General features: G+C 37.7%; 1 protein-coding gene and 1 pseudogene across 3 annotated transcripts; one reads left to right on the top strand and one right to left on the bottom strand.

Moving 5' to 3' along the window:
• The first annotated feature begins 331 nt into the window (after window positions 1-331).
• LOC103711606 lies at window positions 332-9617 on the top strand (annotated as a pseudogene).
• A 2644-nt stretch (window positions 9618-12261) lies between these two features.
• On the bottom strand, window positions 12262-19794 carry LOC103711607. Of its 3 annotated transcripts, XM_008797826.4 has the most exons (9): window positions 19513-19782; window positions 17600-17658; window positions 17188-17496; window positions 16367-16427; window positions 15190-15314; window positions 14779-14841; window positions 14407-14531; window positions 13901-14059; window positions 12262-12684 (listed from the first exon to the last, which is right to left on the bottom strand). In XM_008797826.4, the coding sequence occupies exons 1-8, from the start codon at window positions 19586-19588 to the stop codon at window positions 13915-13917; spliced, it is 963 nt and encodes a 320-aa protein (XP_008796048.2). In that variant the 5' UTR covers window positions 19589-19782; the 3' UTR covers window positions 12262-12684; window positions 13901-13914. The 3 variants fall into 3 exon arrangements, with proteins under 3 accessions (XP_008796048.2, XP_008796049.2, XP_008796050.2); XM_008797827.4 differs by lacking the exon at window positions 14407-14531 and having other exon boundaries at window positions 19513-19794; XM_008797828.4 differs by lacking the exon at window positions 17188-17496 and having other exon boundaries at window positions 19513-19781.
• Window positions 19795-20809: the final 1015 nt, after the last annotated feature.

Raw genomic sequence — 20809 nt, forward strand, 5'->3', positions numbered from 1 at the left:
CTTCTAAACTTATTCAACAAACAAAGATTATAAACATTTAAACTGACTCCTAAATAAACTGAAGGCTAAAACAAACTTAGACTTATTCAGCAATTTCTAAAAACTAGAATATGACAGTAGTCCAGTAAGTTTCACTAATTTACAACAGATATTGCACATCGAAGAAAGTATTTAACCATAATAGGAATTCTTGATTCATATCACTTTGTAAAATGTAAAACATCTTTTAAAAAGATTGGTGCAAACCGACATAATTTAATTTTTGGATATATAAAACCTAATATTAGATATTTCATAAGTCAATAGAATTATAATCCAACCTCAAATAATTTTGTATTTTATCGTATCTTTTGTGGAGTTAGCGCAATGCATGATAAAGATTCTAATGGGCCCCGCTCTGCCAGGTCACCTGCTCCAAAACCGGCAATTGTCGGCCGCAAAGCGCCTTCTCGTTTCCCGTTTCCCGATTCCCAGTTCCGTGCGCATTCCCTCCCGTTCTTCGACCATGGCCGCCGCGGGGGCTCTCCTCCACCGCGCCTCCACCGCCGCCCCCGGCGGCGAGGCTTCTCAAGGCGCAGGCCCAAATCCTTTCAGGCGGAGGGTGACAAGCCGAAGCGAACCAATAACTTCTCCATCTACTGCTGGAACCCCGGCGATCCCTCCAAACCCTACCTCCAGGACTCCCGGATCGACCTTTCCGAGTGTGGGTCCATGGTTCTTGACGCCCTCATCAAGATCAAGAACGAACTCGACCCCTCCCTCACCTCCCGCCGCTCCTGCCGCGAGAGCATCTGCGGATCCTACGCCATGAACATCGACGGCGACAACGGGCTCGTCTGCCTCACGAGGATCCCCTCCTCGGCCACCAGCATCACGCCTCTCCCCCACATGTTCGTGATCAAGGATCTGGTGGTCGACATGACCAACTTCTATAGCCAGTACAAGAGCGTGGAGCCCTGGCTCAAGCAGAAGGACGCGCCGAAGGAGATCCCGCAGAGCAAGAGGGACCGGACCAAGCTGGACGGGATGTACGAGTGCATTCTATGCGCCTGCTGCAGCACCTCCTGCCCTAGTTACTGATGGAAGCCCGAGTCGTATCTCGGCCCTGCGGCTCTCCTCCATGCCCACAGGTTTGTGCCGTTTCCTTCAATTTTCTTTGTAGCTTATAGGTTTGGATTGGAATTTAGCTGTTAGTGTTGGAAAAATTAGATTTTTCTTATGTGCTACTGTCCATTTTCCTTCTTTTCATTTGATTTTGCTGCTAGCTATTGTGATTTGTGTTTGTTCGATATCGGTTGAGTGAATTATACTGTTATCGATGGAAAAATTTGATTTTTCTGATGGTGAATTGTTCATTTTCCTTCTTTTCTTCCGGTTTTGTTATCTGGACTGGTTTGGTTTTGGTTGATCGAATTTTAACTGGTAGTGCTGGAAAAATTAGTTTTTTATTGACGGTTATTATTTATTTGATTGTTTTATGAGCCGGACCTGCTGTTATAGATTGGCGGCTTTTGTGATCATTTGCATGGTATTTGGGTGTCTGGTTGATGTTTATCTTTTGTTGCGTCCATGGATAGTGGTGATTTGCTTCTTGTGTTATGATTTTTGCTAGTAGAGGAATGTGGATAGAGTATAAAGATTTTGATTTGGTAATAAATTTCTATAAGTTGTTGGTTGATGATAGGTTTATATGATTGCTGAAATTTGGTGTTTGTTTGACTGATTTTGAATATCTTTGCTTGATGTTTGGACTTGTGAGTTATTTTTATTGGTGGGTCAATAGGTCAGTTGAAAGTGGAAAGTGATAAGCTTCTTGTTTGATGTGTAAGTATGTGGTAATGTTAATTTGTAACCTGCGAGATCACTAATCAGTGATTTATTAAGTGGTGGTGCTATATGTTATCTTGTTAAAAGAAAAAAATGCAAATATTTTTTGGTCTGATTGGCATCTATAGGGGCTTTATGCATGTGTAGGGGCTTTATGCGTGCGTGTGTGCATGGGTGGGTGCGTACGTGTGCATGCGTGCGCATGGGTGCATGTGTGTGCATGCATGCGTGTGCAATCGTGCAATGAAATCAGTTTATGAACAGAAACTTTGAGCCGGTGAAAGATATGATTGAATGGCAAGGTCTTCTTAACATGTTCTGAAAGATTGCATTTTGCCGGTTTACTTAATACGCACAACCCATTTTCTTATGAGATGGACTTTGGAGTGGCCACTATTGTGTGCTATTATTATTTGCCTATGTCACGTGGAGTCGTGGACCCTGTGGATAGATGGATACAGGTGTTAGACTACTGGTGTGACAAATCAACATAGGTCCGTAAGAAGAAATTGTAAGATTTTGGAAATCTTGGACATTTAAACATGTATACTTACTGAACACAAATTCCTGTGTCCATGTAAAATGGATTATTGCTGTTAATATATCTACTTAAATGTCTAAGCTTTATATCGATTCATGTGATATATTTTGTATCACTATAGCACCACTAAAAATGATAAACTTCACATTTAACTGTAAATTGCTTCTATACTGGTAGCCATGAATGTCCATTTGTTCCTGATTTAATTATAAAAAATGGTAATGATTTTGCTAACTTTACTGTAGTCATGTTTTATACTGATGCTAGTATTTACAATGGATCACCTTCTTCAATTAGTCTGCACTGAGATGGTAGTTCTACTTCAAGACTTGAGCTATTTTTTGATATAAGTGAAATGCAAAATGAATTTATAGATGACATTGACGTAGATGCATGTTTAGTACTAGCAATCTCTTGCAAACATTGTGTTTTGTGGAGAAGTTGGAGATGTAGGTTGGTGCCACTAGTGTTAATAATTTTGTGTAGCTTCTACTTTCCTTCCTTTGTGGGGTGTGTTGTGGGGTGTTGATCTTACCCTCTCTTATTTGTTAAACCATGTTGCTGCACATAGTGAATTTGTATGCTACTTCAATCCCCAACACTGTTAAATGTAAAAAGATCAAACTTTAATATTCTCAATTATTTTGACTTAGAGGTTACAAGAAAAGATAAATTTCATTGTAGTTTCGAAGAAACGTAAGACAATATAGATGATCTATGATCTATCAATTAGAGTTAACAAAATAATCAACTGAAAAAAAAAGATATTCTTGATTCCTCAAGCTGTTGTTCCTTTAAGATGTAAAAGATCGGATTCACATCATAACCTTTCTTGTCATGTCATAGAAGCCATTTGAATTACGTTATCCTAATCCATATAGATGCTTAATTTTTTTTGATATATTATTTGATAATTCTCTATCTTTGGAAGCATTTCATTGTTGTTGCTTAAGTGCCTTCTAAAGTTTTAGTTGTGTTAATCACTTTGTCATATGTGTAGAATATGCCTTCAAAGTTTTAGTTGCTAACCACTTTTTTTTTTTGTAAAAAAAGTAAAGTTTCTATCTGTCTTTAAAATTTTTTAGGGCATCTCAGGAATTGATTATAGGTGGTTTACTTGAATCATATTTTTCAGATTATGATCTAGATTTGTTGCGCAATATTAAGTCATTTACTAATGTATATTGGGCATTTTCTAGGACTTAAATTGTTCAGAAGAGAGTGAAGTAAGCATGTGAAATTAGAGCTATGCTTTATCGCAAATTGCTGAACGGAAGTCTGTCCTTGCATACGATATGGCTGTTATGAACTCAATGTTTTCATTTGCTTCCTTCTTGCCCATCTTTTTTTTTTTTGGTGAACCAACGTCTCACTACATGCCATGAGTACGCCTAGAATAATTAGAGGACAAAACACGCTCTAGTGCCATCGGCACATGCTCCAAGACCCCCTATGCGACGATCCCAGAATGATGTGCTGTAAAGGAAGCGACCCAGTCCGCCGCACTGTTCGCCTTCTGAAAGATATGCGAGACTCGGAAGAAGTCAAACTGCCCCACAAGATGACAAATATCATAGACTAGAGGGTGCAAGTCTGTCCTGGCACGCCCGCTCCGAATCCAGTCGACCACTGTAGCCGAATCACCCTCAAGAAGGACCCGTCGAGCACCCAGGTGCACTCTGGCCTGAACGAAGCCCTTCCATGCCGCACACAGCTCCACCACTAGGACAGACTCATCAAAAATACGCCGTCCTCCAGCTGCAATCAGCCTGGAGTTGTGGTCTCTGATCACAAAACCCACACCGCATCTGTTGCCGCCCTCTGAGATGCTGCCATCAAAATTCACCTTGAGAAAACTAGGAAGTGGGGGCTCCCAGGATACCAAAGGTATCATCGCATGCCTAGACGCTGTAAGAGCCAAAGAGGAACCCCAGATGTCCCTGTCACCTTTAGGTGAGCTCACAACTATAGCGCTCACCAGCTCGGCTACATGTGCGAAGGCCCTGTCCACGACCGATCTCGGATAGAACCCTCGGCCATCGAAAATCCGCGCATTTTTGTCGAGCCATATGTGATATGCCACATATGCCTATACCACCCCCTCTATACCATATTGGGTCTCCGAGCTGAATTCCTCAACTGGTGTAGGAATGTCTCCGAAGAAGTGAAACACTGTCGATGAGCCGAGGCGAGGCCCCAAACTTGCATTGCTCGCGTGCAAGTAAACAACACATCTTGTGACCAATAGACTCCTCCTCCCCGGACAACCCTCACAGTCGACGGGTAGGCGAATCTCCCTCCGAGCCAATACCCTACTGGTAGGTAGTATGCCCTATGCCACCCTCCACAGGAATAGAGCCACCCGTGGATGGACTCGTAATCGCCAGATCCAATGGCCCTCCAACTGACGGTTGGGCCCCGAGTCCAATATAGTCTGGAGATCCCTAATTGTAATTCCCGCCCTGCCAGTCGGGCTCCATACCCTCCTGTCAACCGTCCGCTCTAAGAGTAGGGGTGTAGCCAATATGCTCTACGCTAGGGCATCACCAAAGAGAAGGTGGACTTGGTCAACATCCCATCTACTCTCTTCGGGAACCAGAAGATCACACACTCTGCAACCGGCTACTGTAGCCGGGTCGAACATGGTAGGCCATCTGGATAGCAGCAATCCAGCCATCCAACTGTCCTCAACAACATCAATCCTGCGACCATCCCTCACTGCCCACGAGATACATGGGAGCACCTGTGGGGCTCGGGCACACCATAAATCTGATCATTCATCCTATAATTCATGATCCTAGCCTTGGGTTACATCTATATCTCTTTGAACAGCTCCAAGATTTTTTTGGCAGCTTGGTCATATGTAGTATGTTCATGTGAATTTTTCATGATGATTCACTGAACAATTTCCAGTCACTAGTTATTAGTAGCTTCACATTGTCCTTTGGAGGCGCTTGTTATTCAGACCTGTTAAATAACCTTGTCTACTCCAAAAGCTTGCACCTAACATGAAGATGATGTTTCAAATAAATTGATCTTTGTCCTTTCCCGTAGAGAAGCATGCAATGCTCTGATGGAAATTAGCCTACCAAGAAGGGTGCTTCATGGCTTTTACTGCTAGTATGTCCAAATATTCTTGAAACTAGGACTAAAATACTGTTGCTCTTGAGTTTTAGTCTAAGAACATGGCCAGTTCTCCATTGTAACATGCCATATTTATTAAAGTAGGAACATGCAATATTTATCAGATTTGCTATCACAAATTTCATAGTTTTCAATACACTAGAATAGGGAGATTGAGTGCTTCCTGTTTTAGGAGGAACATAATATAAGTTAAATTAGTTAGTGTAATTTCTTGGTTGGGACTGGGAAATGACTGAAATAGTAAGAAGCTAGTTAATTCTAGTTGGGAAAGAACAGAGAAGTAGGTTCTTCCTCCTAAGTCCTAATAAATACTAAAAGAAGCCTTGTAGCAGGGAATATTTAAGACTTGGCCTTTTTTTGGAACAATGGAAGAGCTACAGAACTAATTCCAAGGATTTGTTTCTTGGCCTTCAATGTCTAGCAATGTGGGAATAAATTTGCAATGGATCATGAATTGTTTACCATCCTAGGACACATTTGTTTGCTATATTGTTTCTTGGAATAAGAGTGGTTTGGCTTTGGGTGATCTTGAGAGAAACCATGGGTGATGAGGAGCTTGGTGGCTTTCTTTGACATATCTCCTTTGTACCAGAGATAGACAAGAGACTCTTCAAGTTTGTGTAGACATCGAGGCAGAAAGTTCTGTTGAGCTGTGTTTTTGGTGTTGGCCATATAATATGAGGAGTATAGGTTATAGTTTTTTTCCTTGTCCCATAACTTCATAAGTGGACTTCATGGCTCTGTTTGGGTATTTTTTGGTCCTACCAAGACTGAAAATAGGTGAGAGTGGGGATTAGGGGACTGGGGCAAGGTGTTATTAGAATTTGGTATGTATCAAGAGTAGTAGGATGGACTGATTGCCTTGTAAAAAGATAAAATTGTTGACCAGTTTTTCTTTTAAGAGTAGAGAAGGGGTCGTTAAACATGTGATGGAAGTCTTATCCAAAACATTGGTTAAACCATTGGACTTGCATTTCTTTGTGCTGGAAACTCTGACAAAAGATATGGAAAAGCTTAAAATAACACCACAGATAGCCTAAACTAAGGAATTAGTTGCAAACCAGGATTTGTAATGTTGACTTCGGATAGTTGCAGCAAGCTTGGATTGTTGTGGTTATAATTCTCTAAGCACAATGTTATCTTAGAATTTGCTAGCTAGATTTCATTTGTTCATGTATTTGAGCTATGTGCTTCTATTTGTTTTGTGCTTGTCGAGAAGGGATGCTTCTCAAAGGCATTAAATTCAGTCTAATGGATACAAATTCTAATGATATTTGAGCACTAGCATTGTAAGGCAAGTAGTGGTTGATACACCAATCTGGATTATCTTTGATTAGATTTGAGGTAAAGTGGAGATTCGAATTTCAACTCCCTGTAGCGAGGACCCAATCTTGGTCAAGCTATTAAAACCTGAAGGTTTAGTGCATCTCTTCCAAGTAAGGGTGATTACGGGTCGTCCAGATGATGCGAACTGGCTATCTCTGTTTTTACGCACCCCTAATTGTGTGTAGTAGGTGCAAGTATAATTATCATAATTTATTATTTGTTATTTATTATTTGTCCATTCCAACATGTCACTATAGTTCTAAATGTTTGGAGTGAGATGGACATAATTGATCTAATGAACAGTCCTTTATAAACATTATAGATACCATTTATTTTGCATTTAACTTCTGAATCTCAACAAATGAGTTCTATATTTGGTGGTTATTAGAGAATCTTTGATTTAGTGGACATTTTATTTATGTCTGAAAGTCATCAGAAGAAGTCTTGAGAGTTGAGACGATTTTGATTGTTATAGATCACTAAAGGATATCTAGAATTTGAGGGATTTATTAGGGTTTATTTTATTATATTTATTGTAGTTTGTGTTACTAGAACTTTGACATAATTGATTGTATTGGAAGGAGAAAACTATTGCGTTGTGTCTTCGATGTTCTTATTCTGCAGCCATTGCTATTGTACAGGATAATTCTAAAATCAGCGGGTGTCTGTAGTCCACTTGAGCATGCTATACATTCACTGAGCTGCTCTGGAAAAGAATTGAATGAGAAAAATTTCTTAACATATTTCACTTAAATTGAAATAAATAATCTGCCATCTTGATTTGTCCTAGAGGAATTATGACACGGGCAATCTTTGAGGTGGGGCCAAGGTCAAAAGAAGAGTGAGGGTGGTTACTCCTTTTTTTGAAGCTTTCTCCTCATGGTCGAATCACTGCAGGATAAAGCAAAGGTATAGGGTCCAAGTCGAATGGAGCTAGAATAGGTCTTTAGGGCCATTAGGGTGGGCCAGGTGTAGATTTTGTTGGTTTTCGATCGGCAGGATGGTGCAATAATTTAAAAAAATAACATATCAAAGGATTTAGTGTTCTTTATCATTTATTTCTCTTGTTTGTATTGTGGTTTCTGCATGCAGACTTTGAAGAGCATGCTAGTCTTTTTGCACATTGTTACTGTATCAGTTATATGATATGTTTCATCTGGGGAAGATCACAGAAGTGTACAGGTTGATCCTGCAGCACATACTGATCTGGTTATGATATTTGAGTTGCAGTTTGACACCGAATGGGAATATAAGCACTAGAGGATGATGTTCAATTTTTAGATAAAGTGATAAGTTAAAAGCATGGAATTTTTTGATGCGTAACTATTATTTGTTCAGGAATGCAATATGCTACAACCCCAGCTGTAGGACATTGTGACAATGGGATACATTGCAAAATTTTATTGGCTGTGCAATTATGGCCCACTAATACAACAGGGAAGGTGGTTATGAATAGAAAAAGAATCTTCCCAGATTCTTTTGTACCCAAACAAAGTCTGCCATGTACGAATTTTCCGCAACTTAGGGTATGTTTGGATATTCCCGCAAGAATATCCTGCAAGAATCGGGCCTGTTGGCCTGCCCAGCCCGTATTTTCTAAGGCCTGTCCAAGTCCTAGCCTAATTCCCAATCTATGGGTCTGTTTGTCTGCAAAAAGGACCATGGAGGTCTCTTTTTTCTTCTCACAGGATTCAAGCTGAGAGATGTTGGGTTGGTATAAACCATGCTTAAATAGGCAGCCTAATCTACGAATCCAGCAGGAAATTCAGCCCAATCCTACTGGATTACCCAAACAGGCCCTTGGGTTGGAGGGGATCCGTTGCCTTCATTCAAATAGTCCTTTAACTATGTGAAAGAATGTCTTTACATCGCAAATATTATAGTTACTAGCATACAAACCATTTTGTTGGGTTTTAGCCTTGAATGTCATCCTAGTATGGGGTCGAATATTGTCTTACCATAGCAGACAAATTCCTGGGAAATGTCCTGGGGAATGTGTTGAATCCCAAGGGATGCTAAGAGGTAGAAATGCCTGGAGACCAGCTAATACAAGCTCTTTTTCTTGTGTTTTTTCTGATTTTCACGCACTTTTTGCTGATCTTTTCCCACTTAATTCCTGGTATTCTATCATCAATTCCAATTGTGGCAACCTCAACAAAATCTGCTTGCATTTATGCTTGTTTTCTATCGTACCTGATTGTTAATTTCAGCAGATTTACCAATGTTCATATATTTATAAAAATCTTTGACACCTGTGAGATTTTTTCCCCTTCTTTGTCATGCAGGTGGATACAGAACAGCCGTGACCGGTACATAAAGAAGCGTCTTGAGGCAATAAACAATGAGTTCAAGCCATCATTTCAAGCTATATCGCTGCCACACTATAATGAACTGTGCTTATGCCTGCCCCAAGGGATTGAACCCTGCGGAGCAAATTGAATCAATTAAAAAGCTCCAACTTCAGTAGACATTAATCGAGTAAATTTTTCATATTCCTGCATTTCTAGATTTAGATCTCCATATTGGGATGTTTTCGCCACTCTCTGAACTGCTGTCTGTGTCAGTAATAATCAAAGAATGACTGTGTCTTGCTGCAGTTCCTACTGCTTGTTTTGTACTAAAAGAAATAAAGGCTTGTAATTTTAACTGCTGCTGTCAGCTTTCAGCCGTCTCATTCGTGCTCTGTCAAATGGTTTTTCATGTTTTTCATTTAACTCACGACTTGGCAGCATGTAGTGAAATTCTTGAATCATTATTATCTGTCTGTTATCTTGATAAATTGGAGCGGATTGAGGATAAAGATTTTGGTGACCTTCGGAAAAAATCTGCTATAATGGTTGAAATTTGTCACGTTTGCTTATTAGAGTTCAATCATTTTTTAGTAGATGACCACAAAACTGTACTTGGTATCTGGTCTTTCCTGCCATTTTTGTTAGAACCAATAGTTCCAAATTTTTGATGATTGTATTTATATCATGAAGAAGCATCTTGTGTGAATCTGTGATATTCATAGAACTCTGAAAGGTCTCTTAATTAACTTTGACGAAAACTCTCCTGCTATTCTGGGTGTGCTTTTACAAGTCTGCCAATGGCATAGTCATTCAAGTTGAATCATAGTATGCTGTCCTTGAGAAAAATAATACTTTGAGGTATGTTTAGTTTCCATTCCATGTGTTGTCGATATCAGTAGTATAGATGGCTATGAAACAGTACCATGCCATGAAATTTTCTGCTGTTGTTCTTTTTCATTAGATGGCTGGACATCATTTCAGATCTGATTTGGTTGATTTGCATGCGTACCTGGGTTTTTCAGGCACAGTTTCGGGTATAGCTTAATCAAGGTTCAGGTTATACTGGTTCCAGTGCAAACCTGAAGATGAAAGATCAGTCCTCCAATCAAATTGTCCACTTTGGAATAAGAATAATAAGTTTAATTTCCAACCTAAATAACCTTATTGGGTTAGCCAAATCAAACCATTATGCCACAACCCATTCTCTGACCAAAAAGTCACTGAATCTTTGAAGAATTAAGAAGTAAAAATACAAACAACTACTTCACACCTGACCGGTGCTGCTGTTGTTTTCATTGGTATTGGACACCAGATAATAAATAGATGTCACAAGATCTATACCAGAAAACTGTTGTTTTCATTGGTACTGGATACCGGATAATAAATAGATGTCACAAGATCTATACCAGAAAATATTTTAACATGGCAAATAGGGATAAGTAGGTGAAATAGTTCTTGTTCCTTCCTAAATTCAACCTACAACATGAGACCAAAAAGAATAACAGACCTATAAATAAACCATTAAACCCGCATGATAGCCCACAGGTCAAACACCAAGTGCCTGATAATTTTCAGAAAGTGTGGTTAAGGCAGTTGCAATGAATTCATGCAGCTCAATCATTCTTCTTTTTCCTGGTTCTCAGGTCTTGCGCTGTACCAGTAAGCGTGGATTCCATCACTGCTCCCCCTAAGCGCCATTACCAAATTAAACCTCAGGAGCTTCCTGCGTCGCAGTATGTAGTCATAACTGGTAAGCAACCAAACTTCCTTCAATCCGGAAGTTCCGAATCTGCTATCTCCTTTTCAGCTTCCATTATTCTCAATAAATCCTTACCATCTAATAGGACACAATATGATTGCACCTGCTGACAAGCCAGCAAGTTTGCTGGAATTAATTAACAAATAATGCTTTCTGATCGATCATTCATGTTCCAGAACATGCAGCCTGCAAGTAAACTAATATTGTCTCATGTATGCAACACAAGGATGTGGCCACTCCCTGATATGGCAAGGGTTTTGGACCTGTACTCTAGTTGGCTTGTGCTTGCACCTTAGTAGGTGCAACTAAAGTAGGAACAACTAGGAGGAGGTGTGGGACTGAGATCTTGGCATTCTAAAGTAACTGGAAGCACCTGAGGACAAGATTTCAGCTAATTAGGTTTGAGATGGAAAAAGTATAGATAAATACAGTGGCTGATTGATTCATCATGTTAACAAGAAGCTAACATAAATGGACACTTCAGAATCTTTTTTTTACAGTAATCGATTTTTCAAACGGCGATTGAACTGAAAAATGAGAAAAAAAAAAGTTTGTGTCAAATCCAAGCAAAAAAACTCAATCACATTCCACCATCTCTTCACCCTTTGAAGTTTTATGGTCAGGTATGGTCGACTTTCCAGGCTGTCCTTGTTACCTTGGTTTGTAGGACCTCTCCTACTTGATAACTTTGTCATGGGTTTGAGGATGGGTACCTCCTTCCCCCTCAAAAAGGTAATATGAGACATCAAATAGTGGGCGAATTCCACAATTGGGGGTCCATGGCTGGTGAGCAGTCATCATAGCTCAAGCATATTTTGCATCATTTTATTTCTGACACAATAGTGCCATGTGATGAGGATTACGAGTTTGAGCTTGGTACAAAGCTACAAGCCAGGGCTCACCCCAAGCTTTGATACCTCTTTTCTTTTCAGTTCAAATAGCTGCAGGTGGGGCGCTATATGAAATGTATGTCGGTCTTAATTTAGCCCTATTGAATGTTGGAATACTTGTGTATAATCAAAGAATAAAAATTAGACACCTTGCAACTTTCCTCCTGGTTTTGATTCCTCCTCTAAAATGATATTGTATGCAATATTCTTACACTTGATTTATAATCTAAATTGCAGCATTAAAGATTCTTGCTATCTTTGTAATCTCTAATTGCATTCAGATTTCAAAAGTCCACCAAAGTTTTAAATGAAATGCTATTATAACATCATAATGGCTCTTCTTAGTACCTGGCTAATTACAGTATGGTCCCATGGATGAGGTTTTTACTATGAGAGATAAAGGCACAAGGAAAGGGAGATTGATGGAAGGAAGATTACCATATCCTGCAACAGAATCACCAACAATAAAACACTAAACCAAAGAGCTATAATTCAGTTCTAATTGATAGATAACATCATATACTCATCCGTTAAGCCAGTTACATAACAGGAGTTTTCCAATCAATATCATGAGTAGAGGCAGTTTAACTCAGCAAGTTTTTCGAGCTTGCACTGTGGCAGCCCTGTAGGTCATGTTTTATGAGATTCAAAAAGAAAGGAACAAGGGACTAGGTTTTCATAGTTGTAGTCTACAGGTGGTGCATATGCTAGATGTATATACAGATGGTACAGATACATGCAGATCAATTTGTTGCATCAATTTTACAACAAACAATGAAAACATTCCAGCACGTTATTTTTCGCTCATATCAGGCAGATCCTGTGTAACAATATACTCATCCGTCAATTTTGCTCCACCATCATGCATGGTCCTGTGGATCCTCCTGTTATGATCAATGCTTAGGTCTGCAAAAGGAACTGTTTTTCAGTTTCACCCACAAAAAAAAAAAGAAATTTTCCTTAATTTTGTTTATATTAGTAATAGGCTACAGAATGTGTCGAGGAAAACCAAGTCACATATGAATATAACTAACATGCTTTGAGTGTCAAAATGTACAGGTAAAATGATAGCTTACAAAACACTAGTTGGGTAGATGTTCATAATTTTGCTTCTTATATAATTGATTTCTGCCTTCAGTTTGCTATTACAAAATGTCCATGTAAAGATGCTGAATGTACATGAGAGAATATATCGAACTTCAATACTTAAATGCATATAGTGCGGACTAACATTTGAGCTTATCTTGCCTCATGTAGGTTGCAATAATAACTGTGATATAGCTTGCTGCTATTGTAATATCCACAAATTTCCCCCATTTTGTGAGAAGTGCTGTGTACCTTCATACAAGTGGCTATTTGATAAGCATCCAGCAAAGGGATATGCTTTTCCGCACAACACTCATTAAGATGGTCCGAATCATGATATCAATATGAAATTCCACCATCTTACTGGAACTTCCAGGTGCAGTTTTTGGGTGTTTGAAGCCTCACAGTAATGCCTATGAATGTATGACATAACCTTTTATGTAAAAGTCGCTTCACAAAAATTTTTCATTTACAAAGATTTTGTAGGTGGTATGAAGCAATCATTAAGGTTCTACTATTAGACTTGGAAAGAGTTCTAGACCAAAGGGAAAGATGAGAAAGTTTTATATAAGGAACAGCCTTTATGTTTGAGAGACTTCAGTGATGTCTTGCATAAAGCAAAAAAAAAAAGTCTAGCTGAACTAGTACATAAAAAGCTTCATCTTTAAAGCAGGGCAGACTTAATAGTTTGGAAAAAATGGGTAGAACATTAGGGTGAAATATAGAAGGGGTTGGATTTGTTTGTCCAACAACCTCTCTGCGGTAACCATATAAGGAAATACAAATAAATTGTCATGTACAGCACCAAGGACAATGATATGGATTATATTAGAAAGTTGGACCAAGATAACAATGCTTCATAATTCCCTAAACAAAAAATACCAATGACATGAGAAAAGCACTGCTGTGTAAGTGAGTATAAGTCCAGTTTAAATGGAAATGAACAGAGTAATGACAGAGTATTTACATAAATAACATATAATACAGTACATAGAAAATAGTATACAGTAGTGTTTTAAATGTAAAAGGGTCTTACCAGGAATGATATAATTATTCATTTTTCTCCTGTGGAGTGGATGTGAGGCGCCATAGGAGGCCTCCTATAAGATTGTTTAACGAATGCGAGATCATTGCAACCACAACATTTGAGGAAATAATTGTTGCTACACCATAGGCAAGGCCAACAAATGTCGCCCTGAACAATTCGCAATACAACAAGCAGTTTAAATTATTTAATTGAGCTATTGTTTGGAGGAAATTCTGTAAGTATCAGCTAGTAATTTTGAACCATAAGGAAGGGCAAGGATAAATTGGCCAGCTTAGAATTATATACTTAATGCTACTCCTGCCATTTGGTGGGAGGGGGTGAGGGTGCACAATGGGTGTGATGCAACACATGCCCATCGTGAGCTCAGCCCTGTCTTGGCCTTATCCAAGACATCAAGATTCCAGGAAGAAACTTCAGAAGGAATTTTTCATATTTCTAATTCTACCTATTGTTAATCTCTGTAGAATTGCTCTTTGAGATGCATAACTATTTACCAGACTGCATAAGAATATCTTCGGCCACTGCCCAAGTGAAGACCTCCAAAAATAGCACCAATTGCCAGGGCACTTTTCCAGTTAAGGCCAAAGAGTGGCAGCAGTGCCCCACGGAAAAGCAGCTCCTAAGATATGATAAGTTGATGTGATATGAAAATATAATATGGGTAAAGTTTAGAACCAAAAAAAATACAAGTCAATCATAGCTTCAGCTATGTATTAGAAAGTTTGCATGGAAGGACAGGAAAAATGGATTACATGGTAAAACAGATAAAAAATTATACAATTGTCAAAGATGATACATTATGAAAAGATACAAACATTGAATTGCTGATTATGGGGAAACTGAATTATTTTCTGAAAAATGACTACCTCACTGATCCCAGGCAGAAATGCCACAATAACATAATCCAAAGGCTGTAGCGGACCAAGGATCTGTAATTTAAAAATTGAAAAGCTTTAGAAAACTGAAACTTCATCAGATTTTCATGCAGTAATCAGTGAAAAGTTGAAATTCTTCTTTCTTGTTCTGTTATTTCTTTTAACGATATACAAATTTTCTGTTGTGATGTGCAAAAGTTCAGATATGTTCTTCAAAAAAATTAAATGGAAGCACTAGAGATTTCTTTATGCTTCTTTAATGGATAAATGATTAGATATTAGTATACTGGTATTAATCAATCAAGAAAGTAGTTGTGCTTTTCTAGTTTACACTTAAATGTTAACGCCAAAAAAAATAAAGAAAAAAGAAAAAGAAAGCAGAAAGGTAAATGTCATGCATACTTGTTGGTTGGCAGCTTTGCTGGATTCTGAAAAATCTGGCCATATCCTCAATAGCATGTATCGGCAAGATGATATCAATATAACCAATCCTATGATTAATTCAATATGCCACGTCTCAAAACCAACTGTAGCAAACCAAGTGGTGGAAGAAAAAGAGAGAAAACAAAAGCTCAAATAATGAAACAATCAACAATGCTGTAAAGAGTAAAATGGAAACAACAGTGTATGCAATGCCCATTTGAGCATATTAAAAAAAAAAGAAATAGAGCATAAAAACCACTGGCCTATAATTTAACCACCATACTTCATACACTTAAAGGAAGGTCAAACATTTGATGCAGCATTTTTATACCATGCAAGCATGGATATTTAAAATCTGAAGGCGCAAAGTATTCATTTCCTCAGATGTTAGTTAAACATCAAAAAAAATTAGTCACATAAACAGATATAATTTTCAAGTTAGTCAGGTAGAGGAAAAGCTTTGCACAAACAATGAACCATGGACGTGAATAAGATATGTATAGGAATAAACAAACATGATTATATATAGAACTTGAATAATCTGACAGTGATATGTATAATTAAGTGTTTGAATAGCTTAACAATGATATGTGTAAGTTGGCATGCAAAATAGATCCTATTCAGGTCAAGTCATTGTGGCCAGCATCCAGTATCTAGAAGGAAGGATGGATCAATTGACTCAGAAGTGCTTTCCTGCAAGGAAAAAAGAAAATTCGGTATAACCTTTAACATAGGTTGAATTCAGAACAGTAAAAATAATATAAAAATGGCTGTGGTAAACACAAAGCTTATGGATCGAGAGGATAGAATCCTAAGATTCATTTAACGGAGCAAGCAACTACGAGTATGGTAACGAACTGGAGTACGTGAGAAGGCAATGTGCCATCAATCTGCAAGAGAACATGAAACCTGGAATTAATCTAGTTTAGCATAGTCATGGTTTGCTCCCTACCTTAGCAACCAAATAGGCTGATGGAGCGGCATGTATCATAACTAAAACAACTAGCAGTGGTCCATTGGTGGCTTTTTAAACTAAAAAGATTGAATATGCCAAGGCGATGACAAGTCACATAAGTCATTTACAAAGAAAATGTGAGAAAATGAATATTTTTTCTTAAAATTTTCTATTGAAGGATGAAAGGGCATAAAAGCTTACATGATACTTCCGTATAGGAGTCAAAAATTGCCCACCCTTCCATAGATGCAACATGGGAGGCCTGAATGTCAAAACAGGCAAGGAAAAGTAATCGTTTACTCATAAATATAGTAAAATGTTAGACAATGCATGAACATACAGTGCCAAGTCCGGACAACTGGGTCCTATCAGTTTGCTTGTAAGATCAACTGCATGGTTGATAGCTCAGAATCATACAACTATGAACTGTTTACTAGACGAATGTATGTGGGGTCTACAGAGAGAGAGAGAGAGAGAGAGAGAGAGAGAGAGAGAGAGAGAAGAGAGAGGTTATAGTTGCTTTTATTATTCCTTTCCTCTTGTAAGATAATATGGAGGATATTAAATTTCTTAAGCCATCACAAATTACTTTACAGTGAGGCTGGGCCTTGATGCAATGGTACGGTTGCTCCATTGTGACTGGGCATCATGCATTTAAAATATAGAAATAGCATCTCCGCATGTGGGGATAAGGCTTTGTACATCTCACCGTCCTCAGACCTCGCAGTGGTAGAAGCCTCGTGCACTGGAATGCCCCTTTTTTTATCATAGATTAGTTTAAATCACTTATCCAAAAAGAAGATTGCAAAAATCTATTGACATCTATCATACGTAGAAACCATTTTCTTATCTTTGTTCCAGTTTAGCATCACTTTTTGAAATATAAAAATCTTTTATACTAGCTTACTACTTTCAATTACTATGCATATTCTTTCATAAGTTGTCCAAAGGAATGATGACGAGCATCCCTACAGCTAATAAGTGCAGTGATTTACAACATTCTGGTACAGTGAAAAAACCACCTGTCGAATTATTGCACCCAAAGCAAGTATCAGGCCAGAGCTGACAATGCAAGCTTGAAGAACGGCACCTCTAGTACGGCGTGCAGTTAGATCATTTTCATTCAAGTTACTGCTAATTAATTCAACACTAGTGTCACAAGTATTGTCATCTCTTGTTAGAATCTTATCCGACAAATCCACAGTGTCTTCTGAAGAAAGTTGTTTACTTTGCTGCAAAGTTTTACTTTTAGTCTTGGATAACTTCAAATAGTTTCTTTCTTTCTTCTCAGATTTCCTTAATGCAAAGGCTCTAAATTGTAGCCCAAAACCCTACAAGAAGAAATGCCAAATTATTTACATTAAGAATGCTGATCAAATTGTGATAACCCAAACAAAATAGCATCAATCCAATAAAATGCAGAGTAGCACTTACACTGCACACGTTAGCAGGCAGAGATTTCCTTGTAGAAAAGAGGACATTAGACTTCCTCCCTGGTCATATACGAGTTATCCATTTAAGGAAGCAAGATCAAGACATAACGAATGATGAAAACCACTTACAATTCTTGTTTTTGCAAAATCAGAAAAGAGTTTTGAGAAAAAAAAGACCTTCAACAGTTGAAAAAAAAATTAAGATGCAGAAGCATGATAACAGGGCATCAGAACATAATTAAATGTAAATTCTCAAAACTGTGAATTGCATAAATCAAAGCCAAAAAATATGATTAAATGCAGCTCAAGTTTTATAACAGCAAACATCTGATCATGTCATAACGAAGTTAAGTTGTGATTAGGCAGCTGCAAGTAATAAAACCACTACTTTGCAAGCAAGGCCTTCAAATTGTTTTTGCTTTATCCCTAATAGAATTATGTTAATATTTTAATCTAGTGATGCAGGAATTCAAAAATCATGCTATACATGTAGAATTTCCATGGCTTCCTATTTCATATAATTACAGTCCAAAATGTACCTGAGACTTTCAAGAACTAGCATACTACCATAAGACAACTAGATACGACCAAGATATCAAAGACCAGCCTTCTGCTTCATCAAAAAATTTCATGAAATCCTAAAAGTATATGTTTCGACTACACCCTTGTCATCTAGTGATTTCTGCTCCTATTCAGTTGTTCTGTTTTCCATTTGAACTCCTGCTAGAAGTTAACAATGTGAGTCGAGGAAATTTTGGTCACAAAAAAAAAAATGTTGTCTAAGGGCTAAGGATTGTAAAGCTTTGAAAAGCCTTCAGGCTTCAGCAGTATGATCCATGTCTATTAACCACACTCATGCACAACTATATCTGGAAGAGGGAGTAAATGCGTATCCCAACCAACCATGTACCCATCCGATATTCAATAAACCTATAAAGCAACGAAGTGTAGGAGTTCTGTAGAGCAAGAAGTATATGTATGTGTCAGTAATTGTTGCTTTCCATTTAACATATATCTAGCCGACACAACATGAAAAATCATTCCTAAATTATGCTGGTACTACTGAAACTGGCAAGTTATTGTTCCTGATACAAGAATTCAACTAGAACTTTTCAATTTTTAGTTTCTATGGGTAGGATCAATCAATTTGAATTCTTTGCATCATTATACAAGAGTTTGGACTTCATGTCAAATCGCCAGGTTTTATCTTTATATAACTTGGCAGCAGTTCAATATTGCACTACTTGAAGGCATTGTGGCCAGACAAGCGATATGCAGAGTCTCATTTATTGGTGGTAACCCTTTCTTTTGCTGCTAACAGCCAGCCTCTGGCTGGTATTTGTTACTGAAATTTCCATCCAATACTTGTATACCTTGCTAGAATTCATAGGATTTTTCTCTAATATAAAAACAAGAAAGATTTTACACTTCCAATCCCAACAAAGCAGGATCCATGTCTCAAGTCCAATTAAGGGAAGACACTGCGAAATGGCACAGTTCTTGCTATATGAAAGTCTGAAAGCCCATAGCTTAACAAAAACAGAGTCCTTTCAACAAATTCATCGCAAATAATAGCAAAACTGATACTCTTATCAATTTTTACAAAGCTGCTTCAGAATACACAGGACATAATTCAAGTCTCTACGATAATAGCTGCATCAAAAATTTTACGTGCCGTTGGCCAAAGGAACAAAGAAAAAGAAAGAATGGAATCCAGCAAGCAGCTGTGGGAGTTCCAAAGAAGGAAACAAAAGCCATCTAAGCTAAGACAAACGTTCCTTCAAAATAACTTGCTTCAAAATAAACAGCACCGTTGAAATATTGCGATCAAAAAGCAAAGTCGCTCCTTGAATCAATTGTGTATGATGGTGGAGAAAAATTTTGTGAGTATTTGAGCTCAAGCGAGCGACAAACCTTGATGCGACGATAACAACTGATGGCTCCACAGAAAAGCAGTCCCGTGTCTCAGCAATGTATTCACTACAATCATTCTCGTGAACTCTAAATTTCTGCCTTGATTTTTTAAGCTTCGCAAGCTCTACGAGCTCTGCAGTTCAGCCCCGCTATCCACCGCAAGCCAGATGAATGGAGGAGAAGGGGGAGAGGGAGAGGGGTCTGATCGTCAGATGGACCAGGCCCAGTGGACCAGTCCAATAGTCGCTCGCCACATCACCGCTTTCTAGGGAGTGCCTCTCATCGACCTCGCCGTCCCAGTCTAGGAAGCAAGCCCAAAGTACTTATCTACGTCTCTTTGTCATACTAGCATGTAGGTATATAAGATTCATGTTTAGTATAGAAAATAAAAATATAAATAATATATATATATAGAATAATGGATTAAAAATATTTATTGGTTATTAAAAAAATTAAAAAAATTTGAAATTAAGTTTTATTATATGACAAATATTTTTGACATTTTGTCAAATGATTGTTTCATGTAGTTATTGTGCATTCGTTAATGTTTGGCTATATTAAGTAGAAAAGTAAAATTACAAGTATTAACTAGATAGAGTACAAATATAAAATAATACATACCAAGAATTAATTTTATCATAAAAGTTGATGAAAGGTATGAATAAATACAGTTATCCATTTATCCTCTTTCATTTTAATTTCAAATAGTTTATCTATTCAGGAGTCCAATTAGCCTCATAAAATAATCCCTTATTTCGTTAGAATAATTAGGATAGGTGAGAAAAAAATCCGCTTGCTTTATTTACTCATGTTGTAACCATCATATAGTAAAGTTTTTCCATAAAATTAACTAATATTTTTTTTGGCAAATTCAAAAGACTCCCAAATGCTCTTTTAATATAGCATTAATAAGACTTTTTCATATGCAATGCATGTGAAAACCTAGAAATTGTGCAGGATCTTTTCTATTAAAATTTTTCTTGCACATATAGAGTTAACAGAAAATATATTTATAAAAAATTTCATTTTTGGAATTTAGCTTTGTGTGATTCAATATAGATGTTTCATTTATATATAGTAGATATGGTAGATAATTGTGGATTGTCCTCAATCTAATTTATATTAAAAAGGAGAACTAATAATAAATGGTTGTAGTCTCTAATTCAATAAATTTTAGGATAGGGTTAAGATACTCTCAATTTTTGAAGCATGCACTTTTATTATTTCTCTTTCTATAAGTAAGAACATGGCTCTAGGTACACATTTTCCATGTTAAAATTATGAGTAAATTTGCAGA

The sequence above is a fragment of the Phoenix dactylifera genome, chromosome 14 (assembly GCF_009389715.1).
Source record: "Phoenix dactylifera cultivar Barhee BC4 chromosome 14, palm_55x_up_171113_PBpolish2nd_filt_p, whole genome shotgun sequence".
In the NCBI taxonomy this organism is placed as follows: Eukaryota; Viridiplantae; Streptophyta; class Magnoliopsida; order Arecales; family Arecaceae; genus Phoenix; species Phoenix dactylifera.